The sequence below is a fragment of the Pempheris klunzingeri genome, chromosome 19, assembly GCF_042242105.1.
Source record: "Pempheris klunzingeri isolate RE-2024b chromosome 19, fPemKlu1.hap1, whole genome shotgun sequence".
NCBI lineage: Eukaryota > Metazoa > Chordata > Actinopteri > Acropomatiformes > Pempheridae > Pempheris > Pempheris klunzingeri.
In genome coordinates, this window is record NC_092030.1 from 10,069,048 (window position 1) to 10,084,796 (window position 15,749).

General features: G+C 38.8%; 1 protein-coding gene across 1 annotated transcript; it reads right to left on the reverse strand.

Moving 5' to 3' along the window:
* Positions 1-219: 219 nt before the first annotated feature.
* tbc1d13 (TBC1 domain family, member 13) lies at positions 220-15,749 on the reverse strand. The gene is made up of 12 exons (XM_070850599.1): positions 15,595-15,749; positions 10,280-10,353; positions 10,156-10,196; positions 6,686-6,747; positions 5,885-5,984; positions 3,532-3,614; positions 3,158-3,317; positions 2,596-2,806; positions 2,197-2,360; positions 1,497-1,657; positions 1,340-1,397; positions 220-1,208 (listed from the first exon to the last, which is right to left on the reverse strand). The coding sequence occupies exons 1-12, from the start codon at positions 15,615-15,617 to the stop codon at positions 1,143-1,145; spliced, it is 1,203 nt and encodes a 400-aa protein (XP_070706700.1). The 5' UTR covers positions 15,618-15,749; the 3' UTR covers positions 220-1,142.

The following is a 15,749-nucleotide window of genomic DNA, read 5'->3' on the forward strand; positions in this document are numbered from 1 at the left end:
AGCTTAATTGTCACTCCTCTCTGCTGTCTAAACAGTACAATGAGCAATAAGAGAGTTGACCATTTTAACAGCTGAACCCAAAAGACTTCAAATATGAAATGTTTTTTCTCTCTAAAACGTATGCACTTTGCTGAGGCAAGCATACCAGAACAATTTCTAGTCCTTGTATACACACCTGTTGCTTCAGCTGCTGTCATGAATCATGAAATTACCATGAATCTTTCTTATTCTTTACTTCTTCTTAAACATAACACCCAAAATGATGAGTCATAATGCTAACGAGGTGTTTGTAGCTGACACCAAATGCTAATTCCATGTTTGTAGCAGAAGTAATGTTAACTCACTTTGTAGCTACCACGCAGTTAGGGTTAACCTTCACACAATTTCCTCTGATGGTTCTTGACCTTCTTTCAGTTGTATTTTTTAGTTAAAGTAATATGACTTTTCAAAAATGTAATCAATCTACATTTCCAATGTCTAGTCTACATTGGGATGAATCCAAAATTCAACAGGCAAGGCCCATCAACTTCATACCTATTTCATCTGGACAGGAACATGCCGAGAAATATTGTCTCCTGTTTCACACCATTAAACAGATAAGGCATACATGTTTCTTAGATTAAAAACATTCAACTTATAAAAACTTTAAAGAATTAACACGCACTATTGCTCAACCAAATAAAGCATTTGTTAAATCTGACTACATATGTGGTTGGTTGCCGTGGGGTATTTGTTACATTTTGGGCTCTACTGTAAAACATTTCTGGTTTTCATGACTAACTAAGATCGGTAGTACAGGGCTAATGTAGCTCCCTCTCCCTCAGATGTTCAGTGCAAACATCGTTATCAGAGCACAAGTCTCCATGGGAGAGATGGCTGAGAGAGGAGCCGTTTCCCATACTGCCTCAAGAGGCAAGTCCTCCTCACTTCCAGGAAAAGACGGTTTCAGCATGTCCGCAAAGGTTTCACGACAGTCCCCAGTGACCACACATCAGACATAGAGTTAAAAAACAGTATGCTGAGTTTTTTCTTGTGAGTCAAATCCTCTCACAATACATGTTTGACGTGAAAATGTTGTTTAATCTTTAAATTCCCACCTACCACATCTGAGCAGAGAAGGCAGAAGGAAAAGAGTGAACAGGTTAGGAGTTATCCTGCAGCTCTTTGGCCTTGGTCAGGATGGTGTGGACATCTGAGATGGGGTAATCCTGATAGGCACATCGGAAAATGAAGAAAATCAATCCATGTCAGTACGTTTTGGTTCGCACATCAGCTTTACTGTATGTTTAAATATGAAGCTTTGGGGATTTTTTCCCCTGTGTATTAGACAAACCCTTACCTGCAGTAATCTCATATTAACTGTAAAGTCTCCTGCCAGTAAGTTATCTCGGATGAGTCTGTGAACCAAAGAAGTCAACGAAAAAATCATGATTCACATGAAGAATCACAGGTATCAATGCTGTAGGAATAAAGGAAGCACAACCCGAAAAGCTCACATGAGCATTGCACAGCACACCAGGATTAGGAAGTGAAATCGGTCCTGGTCAGAAAACAGGGTGTCCCAGATGCGGATGACATCTGGCAAGAGAAACTCCTGAGATAACAACAAGGTCAGCCAGCGGAATGTGAAATACTGGGGTTTGATGTTTTGCTCTTCCTGTGTGGAGAGAAAAAAACAGAAAGAATGGCAATACCAATTTTGTTTTAAGATAGGATGAAAAAATGCGATCCTATCCTTTCTAAAGAGAAAGTTACTCTACCTGTGTCTCTAGCTCTCTCCATTCTCTTTCTCACCAATTAAAACACATCAAAAACGGGTTTGCTTTCTATGTGTTATAACAAAGTTAACAGCAATTGAAAGCTTCTCCAGCTTCTCAAATGTGAGGATTTGCTGCTTTTATCATAAGTGAATTTTATGCTTCAGAGATGCGAGCCACTCTGGTATAGACCTGACCCAGAGTCATCAGTGAGATGCTCTCACATCTCTCATAGTCTACAGCCACAAAAGAGCCAGAACATGACGTAGCTGATCCAGTGGACATTGGCTGTTATAGTTAGCAACATGCCGCTTAAATTGCAGCTCCTCCTGATTATAATCATTGATGTGTAGAGGGCAGCCCAAGAGAGGATTTTAAAACGTCCCTATACTTCCCTGAAATGAACATGCAGGAAGTGAGTAAGAAGACTTGACCTTACCAGCTTTAGATAGAGCTCCAAGTCTTTGTCTTTGAGCATGGAATACACACGCTCCATCTTGTAGGTGATGCCGCACTGAGAGTCATCCAGGCTCTTGATGAAGTTGTCTCTGTTCTCTGACATCAGGTTGGTGAAACAGAAGAACGTATCTGCTTCAGCATGCTCTGAACAATGAAGTAGAATTAATTCACAAAAGGCTAGGGCTTGGCATCATTCAAACATTTACTGGTATCTTGACTTCAATACTTTTTTCAATACCATTGTTAACAAAGAAAATTACATTCCACATCCCAGTACAAATCTTCAGTTTTATTTTTCAGCTCCTTGGCATTTAGGGCTTATATCTATCTCCTGTGTGAAACATGCTAATGTTAACATTTTCAATACAAAATTACCAACCTTTCCACTGGCTGTTGGGGTCTGTGGCAAAGGTGTAGTAAACTGGCCCAACAATCTCATTCATGCCCTGTACGTAAGCAATCCCAGGGTTGAGTTTGGCATAGATGAAGAGGATCCGCTCCACCACCTCCCAGTGTGCTTCACTCCCACTGGGTAGCACCTCATATTCATTAGAGGGATACAGGTTCATTGCCTTTCCGGGGGAGCTGACCTGCGAGGGCAGATTCAGTTTAGCAGAAAGTGGTGGCATTGTTCTGCACACATTATATAATGTTGATTATAGGCTGCACATAGTGTTTGTTGTAACAAAGATGGATACTTAATTCATTTAAATTCAAACAAGAAAATAAGATGTAAAAGTAAACAAGAGCAGGAGGGTCAAGCATGTTCAACGTTCATGAGTTTGTAACGAGAGGACCAATATATTTTCTTTTTCTCACAGGATTCCCCTGCCCTAACCTCTACATGTGGTTGCATGCTAAGCCTTAGTCCTCCAAAGCATTTCATGTTGGCTAAATGATGTAGTGATAAGAATACTGGCCCTCCCAACGCAGGCACTTACATTGGTGACTCCACTGCGGTTGCGGTTTACGGTTTGTGCTTTCAGGGTGGTTTGTTCGATTCGTCGACGCAGCGTCTCATAATCGTTCTGTGGGTCCAAGATAAGCTGGCTAGGGTATTCTGTAGGACGCTGAAAAAACGCCATATCTGGGTAAAGGCGCCTGCAAACATGTAAACAGACACTTCTGTCATATTTTACCTGACACATCAATTACCTCACATAAGCTTTTGTTATGGGCTTTTGTCGTGGCCATTCTGATCCCTTTAAAAATGTTGGAAGAATGTGTTCATCACATGCTGCATACACAACATCCTCTTTGCATTCGCATACTATTAAGACCAAACTAATGTATCTAGAATATTCTTATTTCATACCTTACATCCTTGTCAATTTGAAGTAGAATTTCATTATCTTTGAAGTAGGTATTCCACCTGCTGTCTGGGTTCGGATTTAAAGGCTGAAAAAAATCAAATTAAACAGGCACATTAAATAACTGCCCCAGTTAGAAGTGACTTGTTACACTTGCGCCAGTTAGTTCTACCATCTATTTATATTAGAACACAAAATTTATTTTACACAGTAGATTGTGATCAGCACACCTGCAGTACAGATGCTAAGCAATGTACTGCTGTGGACAGGGGCAGTAGAAAAATGGATTAAGGCACCTAAAAACAAAAGTCCTAGTAGTTATATGGTTATATACAACTGTACAGCTGACTATCATATATTCAACTTTGCTATTGTGTGACTGAATGAAAGATTGAATGAAAAGATTCCTTCACTTTCCCATGAAAATCATGGCTTATGGACTCTCAGGAATGTTTATGGAACAATCTGGGTGCTGAAATGTAGAAAAAGTCTGATGTTCAGATGTCTTGTGTGGTGATATAAGACTATGTAGGTAATATTCAGGCACATAGGGAGTCTGCAAGCTGTTAGATGATACAAGCTCAATCCAGATATCCCATATATACTACCAGCATTTTATTTCAAAATGTTTACATGGTAGAGTTGTTTTTGTGTCACAGGTGCATACAGGCTGGATATACTGCAACCCAAATGGGGAACCAAATAGTGGATGCTCACATGGTTTATACTTAAATGATGTCCTAGGCAGACAAGTTTACACATGTGTAGCATGTTCAGCCCCTAAAGCACATGGGCATATGATAAAACTTACATTACACATCAACGGAAAGTATAATTTGAGTTTTATAATCTGACAGCATTAGTTTAAGTCAGTGGTCCTCAAAACTTTTTCTGCCAGGCCCCCCTTTGAAGGAAGAAAAATGTCCAGGCCCCTCCGCCCCAACAAGATTGTAACAAAAGAGGTCAAGTTCAACTTTTAATGAAAGAAAATGTCAAGATCATGACCTTTCTACAAGTAATTTGTTGTGCAAGTAAAAAAAAAACTTCCATTCCAACTTTGTAAACTATTTTTTGTGACATTTTGTCAGTAGATTGCTCCATCAGACTGCTTTTTCCAAACATAAAGAAAATCAAATAGAAATTGCAATCACTGCTAGAACAATAACATTAAACTAAACTAGATTGCTCCATCAGAAGTAATAATAATCCTTCAAAAATAGATAACAATAAAATGTGCAATCACCTTTTTACAACAATAACAATAAGTTCAATTTGTTTTTCACTGCACATCTTTTCAAAACGGGGCTGCAGGCTTGTTACTGACACTCAATTCATGCTCAATGTTCAGCTTAGATCTGTACTTTGTTTTCAGAGAGGTAACAGCAGAAAAGCCAATCTCACAGAGATAGGAAGTGGTGAAGGGAAGCAGAATGCTCCTTCTCCACACCAATCCAGAATTCACTCAGTGTCTGTGATGCAAACTTTAGTCTCAGGGAGAAGTCAGAGGTCATCTCAATGAACTGGTCCTCCTCAGCAGATCTGAAATTAGCAGGTGCTGCTGCATGGAAGGGATCTCTCACCCAGTCATACTGAGCACTGTTATCTGGGAAGTATTTTTGAAAGAATCCTCTCAGGGAAGAAATCTGCTCCTTGAGACATGGAATGACTGTAGTAGCATCCAAATCACTGTCATGCCCCCCTGGGAGGCACACCCCACAGTTTGAGAACTACTGGTTTAAGTAATGGCAAAGGGAAAATCAGTCAGTAACACAGATGCACTGATTTACTTTATAGTAAAACATAAGCTGTATTCAAGTAAGTGTTCAAGTTATGGACAGGGTGGGAGGTTACTTTTATTGAGGCAAATTGTTGCAGTGATTGTACTTAAATTTTAACAGGCTTGAGGTAATAAAGTGATCAGTGAAGCAGTTAAACACACCTCCTTTTTTTACTTTTGCAATCGACACTGTAAGAAAACAAAGTTAAACATTTACCAAAAGAGAAAATCAACCAGGTAGTCCTGCCAAGCTATTCAAACATGATATGTCTCACAATTTTCTCTTCCTGCTATGTGTTCGTTGGAGCTGTGTTGAAGTACTGAAATGATGCACAGATAAAGATTCTCATGTAATCACCACTCTAGACACTGCCTCTTTAAGGCTTTTATTATAAGCATTCTATTTGGTTTACTTCTGTAAAGAATGATAGCAGCCATTCGCATTGTCACCGAGGTACACTCTACTTCACATAGCGTGTAGCTTCATTAAGTCAGGCCCCATTTCAGCTAAACACTACGGTGGGGGAAAAAAAAACCAGCAAAAAAAAAAAAAAAAAAAAAAAAAAGGCAACTTGACTCACATGGTCCTCCATAGTCACATCTTCTCTGGAAAGGCCCAAGTTGGCTTTGGCAATACCAGGCTGGATGATCATTTCTTTTAGGAACTGGGAGTACACCTCCCTTTAAGAAAAATGGGACAAAATGGAATCAAAATTCTTGAAAAGAAAAAGACCTTGAAAGCAATGTTTTTCTATAATGCTCCTATACTTGATTAAAAAAACACCTGTCTGTAACATTCATAACTAGTAGTATTGAGACAGCACCCATAGTTATGACTGCTTAACTGGCTGATTTATCAGCCGGCAGAAACTGAATCACTAAGGATTTTGATAATCAAAGAATTTTTTAATTATCAAGCAAAAACACACATACGCTGTTTTCATCTTATTATTGCAGCTCTGTTTAAAAGCAAAAATTATATATGCCATTTACTAAAATGTCCCATCATAGTCTCTTTTCTCTGCTGCCCAATCTGAAAAGACTGTGGTGAAAACAGAATAGGGCCTTCCTCTAATGGTCCGATATAAACAAACTAACAAATTGAGTAAACAACAGTAGTGATGGTTTCTTCCCAGCTAGCTTCACCATGTAAGACCACCATAATATACAGCCTCTGGCCTGGTGAGTCACAGCTGAATATAGTTTTTCTGTTTTTGTCAGCTAACGATGTTGGCTAACGTCATCATCTGTGCTGATTGATAGCACTGACTTCGTGGTTGCCTAGTAACACCAAAAGGAAACTCCAAATAAAAGTAAAGTAGTATGGTTTAAGTCTTCAAACATATAAACTCCTTGATCAGGTTTCAGAATGTTCTCCTCACCTCTGCTTCTTGAGAAAAGACTCCCATAATGTCTGATCAAGAGGTAGATAATTAAGAAGGATCTGAAAAGAAGAGGAAACAATCACCAGTCAGTACCAGTAACAATATTATGCAAGCCAAATCAAATCCATTTTCAAATGTGCAACAATCTGATCTGTCCCACCTCACAGTGTAATGGAAATGTTGAAATATCACATTTTATTTTTTAATGTCAATACTTTGCTGCAAAGCCGCAAGTTAAAGTTATGCCACAAACTTTCATCACTTATCATCATCAGGCCTGCTGGGCCCACCAAGAGGGCCATTATTTTAAATTCCAGTTAAGACAGCAAAAACCCACACGATGGTCTTTCATGGCCTCCCTCCATCTGAGGAAGTGCAAACTCAGTGGATTTTCTTTATTTTTTTAACTTGTGTCGGAAATGTCCTCACAGCAGCAGCAAAAAACGACTGATATGTGTGTCTGAGTAAAACACACTCAACTGCCCTGTACTATGCTGTTAAATAGGCTAAGTAGCTGGTCAGCGGTTGGACTGTGAGAGAGCTACATACTATGTGAGGACAAGAGAAATTCATATTGCATGTCAAGATAGCTTCATGTAGGCTACTGTCTTTTAAAGAGAGAGTTAATCACGCTTGATCACCCAGTTGCACGTGCTGCCTCACTCCACACCCTATTGTGCCACACGCAATTGTCAAGGCTTGTGTGTGGCACTTTGGAAGTGGTCTGATCACCTTGTGTGATATTTTTTGTGAATGGCATTTGCCCATAAATGGAGTGGAATAGGGTGTCATATATAGCAGTAATATATTGCAGTTTAGGTGTGCCAGCTATGCGAATCATAATCACACACATCCTTGTGAACAGGGCTTCATTCTCGAAATGTGGCTTAACTAATCATCATCCTTAACTAATCATCCTGTTTGTTCTTATCCTTATAGTTTAAGGATGATTTGTTAACCCTGGATGGAGTTATCAGAATTAGAAACAGAATCAGAATTACTTTAATAATCCCCAGGGGGAAATTGCTTTTTGTTACACACAACTCCGAAAGAATAAGAATAAGAATAAAAATACACTTCAAACACAAAGTAAAATATAAATATATAAAAGTATGAATAAAAAAAAGATGTATTAAAAATTATTATTACAAATTATTACACAGAGGTTAATTACTGCACCAGGTGAGTCCAGTCATATAATAATAACAACAATAATACCACTACTAATAATAATACTAATAAAAATATATAACAACATGCACAATCAATCATAGTAAGGCGTTGTACTATATAATACCAATAATACTACCACTACTACCAACAATAATATATAACAACATGTACACTCAGAGTGAGAAGATGTATTATATAATACTAATAATACTACCACTACTACTACCACCAACAATAACACATAACATGTACACTCAGAGTGAGGCGCTGTACCATATTATAATAATAATAATAATAATAATACAAATAATACCACTACTAATAATAATAATATATAACAACGTGTACCTTCAGAGTAAGGAGATGTGTTATATAATACTAATACTACTACTACTACCAACAATAATATATAACAACATGTACACTCAGAATGAGGAGATGTATTATATAAATTATAATAATAATGATAATAATAATAATAATATAATATATACAACAACATGTACACACAGAGTGAGGAGCTGAATCATAATAATAATAATAGTAATAACATACAACAACATGTACACTCAGAGTGAGGAGTTGTATAGATTAATGGCCACAGGCAGGAATGATTTCCTGTGGCGCGCTGTAGTGCATCGTGGTACAATTAGTCTGGCACTGAAAGAACTCCTATATCTAACCAGCACTTCATGGAGTGGGTTGGACACATTGTCCAAAATAGCTCCCACTTTGTGAAGCATTCTCCTCTCTGACACCACCGTCAGAGAGTCAAGCTTCACTCCTACAACGTCACTGGCCCTGCGGATCAGTCTGTTCAGTCTATTGACATCCTCTACCCTCAGCCTGCTACCCCAGCATACCACAGCATAGAAGATAGCACTGGCTACCACAGACTCATAGAACATCCTGAGCATAGTCCTGCAGATGTTGAAGGACCTCAACTTATCTTGAACAACACTGCTACTAAAGGCAAAATGAGTAGAGTTGAAACCGTGATCATCATTCATGTCATTGCAGGTACATGTAGGTGTGTTGGGAAACTTCCCAGAATACATTGGATTAATGGACAAAAGTCTTGTTTTTTGTGTGATCCTGCATTATTAGAATGTAATGGGTGACATTTTGTTCTACATTGTGCTCCACAATGTTTCCATTGTTCCCACACCACACAAAACATAGATATGACGTGACTTCAGGAGATATTACTAGTACGAGCAGCTCATACAACCCTTTGGCTCAGCTATCAGCAAGAAAGCTAAGGTAATACCAGAAAGATTCAAAGTCAATAAAGCTGCATACAGTTGACAAACAGTAATTTCACAGTATGTTTATTATGTATAGTTAGCTAACCAGCCATGTCCCCAAATTGATATAAACATTTTCATGAATAAATGAATGGCCATGTGTAATATTACTGTTGGCTACAAATGTTGCCACAAATTCTAAACACAGGCTCTGTCTGCGTCCCTGTTGCTATGTTGACTCATTTAACATATCCAGAGCATGAATTTAGAATGGTGGAGAATGGAAACAGATACAACTATTTAGTGGATGTCGATTGTCGCTTCTTAAACGGACACCCAGCAGCCAATTGGAATCAATCAGTATTCAACCAGACAGATAATTGTGATTATCAGCACCAACTGGTCTTGGTGATTTTTCAATAACCTGTTTGATGATATCATAAAGTCATACATCACTCTTTCATTATAAATCTGAGAGTGAGAGTGAGACATTTCAAATACAAATGACTTCATGTAAGGGGTTCAGCCAGAAACATCTCGATCATGATCCAGTTAACGGTTAATAAGCCTGCATATTTGTAACTTTGGGGTTAAGATTCATTTTAAATCAGCTTTAAAGAAGCAAAAAATCCAGACTCTTATTACACAGGCTTTTTTCATCATTTGATTCTGATTGGTCAATTACAGCATTCTTCAGTCCGTTATTTCTGAATAGCAGACTGTTGTTATGGATGCAGTTCTGATAGCGCAAGCAATTTTTAAGTCAATATTTTATGTCAAAGTATTGTACATTAGACCTTACATGTGAAATCGTCACCATTCTAATCCGGAGAACTCGGTTATCCACATATGAAAAAAAAAGCACTCAAGTTTAGTCCAGTGGAAACAATTAGTTTGATTTTACAAGAGTTTGCTGAATCCCACTTGGAACACTGAGCAATCCTTAAGGGAAAAAATAAGACAGTCTAGGGATAGGAAGGCAAAAATGTTTTTACGTGAGGCTCAATGTGTCATGCACAAAAGTTTCCTCAACACAGAGGGACTTACTTTCCAGCAAAGGGCTCGTATGCCTCCTTCAAATGGGACTCCTGAATGGAATAGAATAAAGGACGGTCAACCACACAAAAATAAATTGTGTACATATTTTATTAGTATGAGGGCATAAAATTACCATTGAAGCACAGCTCCCTTAGTGTCTTCAAGTTTATAATTTCTTCACTCAAGGTTACTTTGAATTCCTGAATCCTGAAATGAGACACAGACAAGGTTAGAACCAATTTCATTTTGAAATTGCTGCTCTGTGATTAAATACTCTAACACAGGGGTGCCCACACTTTTTCGGCATGCGAGCTACTTTTAAAATGACCAGGTCAAAATGATCTACCTACATTAAAAATGCTACATATATAATATACAATACATATATTTATTTCTATATATACACAATATATGTTGGCATACACTGCATAACTGCAACTAATGTAATCCTTGGTATTACACATAAAAATTGACAGCAGTAATGCACGTAGGTGACAAACTGATGATGATGTAACCATCAGTATTGCCTATCGCTACCTTACTCTGATGACTTGCACTGAATGGAGTCAAATATCCCTTCCTATCCTATTCCCCATCCCAGAGTATCCCTTCTTTAGTGGATATACACTATATTGCCAAAAGTATTGGCTCACCTGCCTTGACTCGCATATGAACTTAAGGGACATCCCATTCTTAAACCATAGGGTTTAATATGACGTCGGTCCACCCTTTGCAGCTATAACAGCTTAAATTCTTCTGGGAAGGCTTTCCACAAGGTTTAGGAGTGTGTTTATGGGAATTTTTGACCATTCCTCCAGAAGCACATTTGTGAGGTCACACACTGATGTTGGACGAGAAGGCCTGGCTCTCAGTCTCTGCTCTGATTCATCCCAAAGGTGTTCTATCGGGTTGAGGAAGGGGTCATCCCCAAACTGTTCCCACAAAGTTGGGATCATGGATTTGTCCAAAATCTCTTGGTATGCTGAAGCATTCAGAGTTCCTTTCACCGGAACTAAGGGGCCAAGCCCGGCTCCTGAAAAACAACCCCACATCATAATCCCCCCTCCACCAAACTTTACACATGGCACAATGCAGTCAGACCGTTCTCCTGGCAACCGCCAAACCCAGACTCGTCCATCAGATCGCCAGGTGGTGAAGCGCGATTCGTCACTCCAGAGAACACGTCTCCACTGCTCTAGAGTCCAGTGGCGGCGGCTTTACACCACTGCATCCGACACTTTGCATTGCACTTGGCGATGTATGGCTTGGATGCAGCTGCTTGGCCATGGAAACCCATTCCATGAAGCTCTCTAAGCACTGTTCTTGAGCTAATCTGAAGGCCACATGAAGTTTGGAGGTCTGTGGCGATTGACTCAGCAGAAAGTTGTCGACCTCTGCGCACTATGCGCCTCAGCATCCACTGACCCCGCTCAGTCATTTTACGTGGCCTACCACTTCGTGGCTGAGTTGCTGTTGTTCCCAATTGCTTCCACTTTGTTATAATACCACTTACAGTTGACTGTGGAATATTTAGGAGCGGATATTAGAAGCTTTCTAATATCCTTTATCACAGACCACGTGTATATAAGTGTGCCACATTATTATGCAAGTCCTATTCAACTTTGACTATGGGCAAGAAAAGTGACCTGACCAAAGAGGAAAAGAGTCAAATTGTCAAGAGTCTGAGCAAGGGGGAATCTACCAATGATATAGCCAAGAAATTGCAGCGTGACCATGGAACCATAAAAAGAAACGTCCAAAATCATCAGGATGGGAGAAAACCCAGAGTAGAAAAAGCTTGTTGAACATTATCAAGCCGGGAACTGTCAAGAATCAAACAAGAGGTTGCTAAAAGACCTTTAGCTACCAGTAAGGCCGTTTTTGAAGCTGTGGGGCTCGATGATGTACCTAGGTCTGCTCGATGTAGGACGCTAAGACGAGTGGCAAAGGTCCAAAAGGCAAAGACAAGACCTCCACTGAAGAAAATACGTCGGGAAAAATGGAATGGGTTAAAACAATACATGAAAGCCGACATCTCCAAAGTTATATTCACAGATGAGTGCCGGGCAACCCTAGATGGACCAGATGGGTGGGCATCTGGTTGGATTTCAAGTGGCCATGCTGCTCCAACTCGACGAATGATGATGAACTTGTTGATCCTTTTCAGGTTCAGGATAGTGTAAAAGTAAATTCTGAGGGGTAGTGCACTTTCCTCAAGACAAATTTCCTTCCATGGTGGAAAAGACAATCAGCTAAAGTGAAGACGCTAGTATTCATGCATGCGTCACATGCCTCACGTTATTCCCAAGACTGGTTGGCATCTCAGGGCTTTAAAGACGATCGCCTCATGAACTGGCCTGCCTGCTCACCTGATCTCAACCCGATTGAGAACTTGTGGTCAATAATAAAGAAGATGATTTACAGTGATGGCAAGCAATACAGCTCAAAAGACCAGCTTTGGAAAGCCATACAAGGTGCAGCACACAGTGTCAGCAGAGAAGTCATCAGAAACCTAACTAAAATCAGTTGGCCAGTGACTTCTGACCCTCATCGAAAGGAAAGGAGAGGAGGTTATATTGGACATGGAAATGTTTTAAGACATTAAAAGTTTTATTTTGTATACAATTGTAAAGAAAACTGTTGTTTTTGTTGAAGTTTGAATACAGTTGTAGAAAATATTATTTTCAATCAATAAAATGTTTAAAAAGGTACCTAGTTTTTATTTTTCATAAGTTATATGGTCTTATCACCAACTTGCATAATAATTTGGCACGCTCAATTTTTCAGATTCTGCATTTATTTAAAAATACAGCCGACAGTAATTTGAAAAGCATAACATTAACCATACATTTGAAGAAATATATTCACTATCTGACTTAACAAATTTGAAAATGACTGTTTTTAAAATGTTCACAAAAAATGCAACCTGCATAATAATTTGGCACGCAGTGTACATGTGTATGCTGCTGGAAACTTTTCACATTGTTTTGCAATGCGCAACTGTCAGATAAACATACAGCATTGATCTGGGGAATTGATAAGCTCAGAGGCGTACAAATCCTATGGATCACAAAATTTAGAACCAGCTCTGAAGTGGAACTGGTTCTTGAATTCCATTCACTAGTTAAGCTCAGGTATGCGGACTAACTGGACTCCATTGTAGTGAGGGGCGGTAAATCTTTCAAAATACACTTGGCAACAACCCCAAGACAGTCGGTTGCATTTCCTGCATCATTGTCTAGCGATGGAGAATGGGTTGGACTTGGGTGTCTGACTCCTACTACCTAATGTGGCTTCATTGTCCAGCCTTTGATGGTGCAAGAGCTACTTTTGCTGAAGCGGTCAAATATGCTGCACTGTTTCAGAAGGTTGAATATGTGACAGTTTCATAAGGTTGCTGGTATTACTCCCTTTACATAAAACTAGTGTTTTACATATGTTGTATTTAGCTGCATATTAGCAACATGAGCCCAATCTTTCAGACATTTTGCCCAGTCAGTCATGATGACTGGAGAGCACATAATGTAAACATGCAGTTACAGCAACATCAAACATGATCACCAGATATATGAACAACTGGTTTTTGATGGTCATTCTGCTGCAAAAACTAGAATTGCTTGTGTGTTGCAACATCATTTTAACTACCAAGACTGCAATTCTGGATGTCCAAAAAGACTAATATAAATGTAAAAATGGCTCACTTCAATTATGACTGATAACAACCGAATTGTAGATATCTGAAATTTTCTAGTAAGAATTCTATTGCAGATATCCAAACTTCATTCTGAATATCAAAAATGCAGTTGTGGATATGTGATACAAATCAATGGCAAAAGTGACCATATCCAAGAGGATATCTTAACTTAATTCTGCAGTGCACACGCACTGTTGAGTGTGTCCCTGGTGTTAGGACAGAGAGGGGAGAGGCGAGAAATGCCGGAGGATGATCCTGTATTTTTTTTTGCCTTTTCCAGAGAACTGCCTCCCACTGCTTCAAATTTAGGAGAAAGTACATTTAGAGATCATGAAATACAATTTCTACTAGCAAGAAAATCAAAGACATCGCTAATTGCCATTCTGACTAATAAGAATATACTTTTGATGTTACCAACATTGTCATAGATATCAAAAAATACAATTGTGGATATCAAAAAGTATAGTCCAATACACATAAATCTTAATGATCCTACAAAGCATGATTTCGTGGGTATCTGACATAATCTTCTTGACTAGGAAGAAGTAAATTGCAGATATCTGCAATATACAATACTGTGCAAAAGTGTGCAGGTGTGAAAAAATGCTGTAAAGCAAGAATGCTTTCAAAAATATAAAATTTGTTTATCTTTATCGATTTACGAAAGTCAATTTACAAAATGCAAAGTGATCAAAATGAAATCTAAATCAAATCACTATTTGATGTGACCACTCCTTCAAAACAGCATCAATTCTTCAAGGTAAATTTGCACAAAGTCAGGGATTTTGTACTGGAATACACTCCAAATATTGATTTGGTTTAGATTTTTCTTCTGTCTGCTCACTTTGCATTTTGTAAATTGGTAAAAAAATAAACATTTAAATCTATACTTTTGAAAGCATTTTTACTTTACAGCATTCCCTTACACCTGCCTAAAACCTTTGCATACTACTATATTTGCACTCTAGCTATTTCATGTTAAAATGGCTTCCTATAATGTGCATCTGCACATACATTTTCCTATAAGAAAATAAGTCAATATTAGACAGATCATAGTTGAGAAACCAACTTTTCCTCAATTTCTGCCAAATTATAAAGGGTTATTATGAGTAGTGGTGTAAAATGGTAGGGGATGATATAAAATTAAAATGTGCAAAACCTCAACTAATATAGTTTTTACATGTGATGAATAGATTTACACTGGAGGGTAAAATATCAAATTACAGAAGAGAAATGGGGTAATTAACGTGGAAGCCAATGCATTTTCTCCCCCAAAAAAGCATGGCCTGGCCATTAGCTAATCTGAAGTCAGGGCGACACGACAGTTTTACTGGAAATAAATAACTGTTTTCACCCTTGCACTGACATAAACTCTCTGTCGGCAGATACAGCTTGCTGGATGATAGCTAACTGCTTGCCAGTTAGAGTTTAAGGAAGTTTGATGTCAGCTGATGTGCTAACAGGAAGCTAGCGTAGCTACGGACAACGATGAGGTTGCTGTAATTAAGCGTGACTAAACTAAATGTGACGTTTTAAACTAACCATATAATCAGGTATACGACTGTTCGTTTTTGCAACTCTTGCCTTAAAACTAAACTTAGCTTAAGTATGGTTAGCTGAGCTGCTGTTGCTGCTAGCTTAACACTGAAGTTAGTACCATTTTTTTAGGTTAGGATGCGTGATGGACCGTCAGTTTCGAACTGTCCGTGTGTCCTGCATGCCATGCAACACACATTTAGTAAGATGTGTCTCACCTGTTTCTGTACGCAGTAGACATGTCTGAGTAGCCGGCGGTGTCTTCCTTCAACTATTCCAAAAAGGAATGAATTATTGGCCAGAGGGAAGTCCTCCTATCACTTCCGTCTTCACAGCAAAACAGTAGCGTCACTGCCGCTGCTTGGATCCACAT

Bases quoted from the DNA above. Each gene is read 5' to 3' on its own strand.
- tbc1d13 (XM_070850599.1), bottom strand. From the start codon at position 15,617: ATGTCTACTGCGTACAGAAACAG. The intron at 10,354-15,594 runs GTGAGACACATC...GTCTCATTTCAG, and splicing joins TCTACTGCGTACAGAAACAG to GATTCAGGAATTCAAAGTAA. The intron at 3,615-5,884 runs GTGAGTCAAGTT...GATTTTTTTCAG, and splicing joins ATGTGACTATGGAGGACCAT to CCTTTAAATCCGAACCCAGA.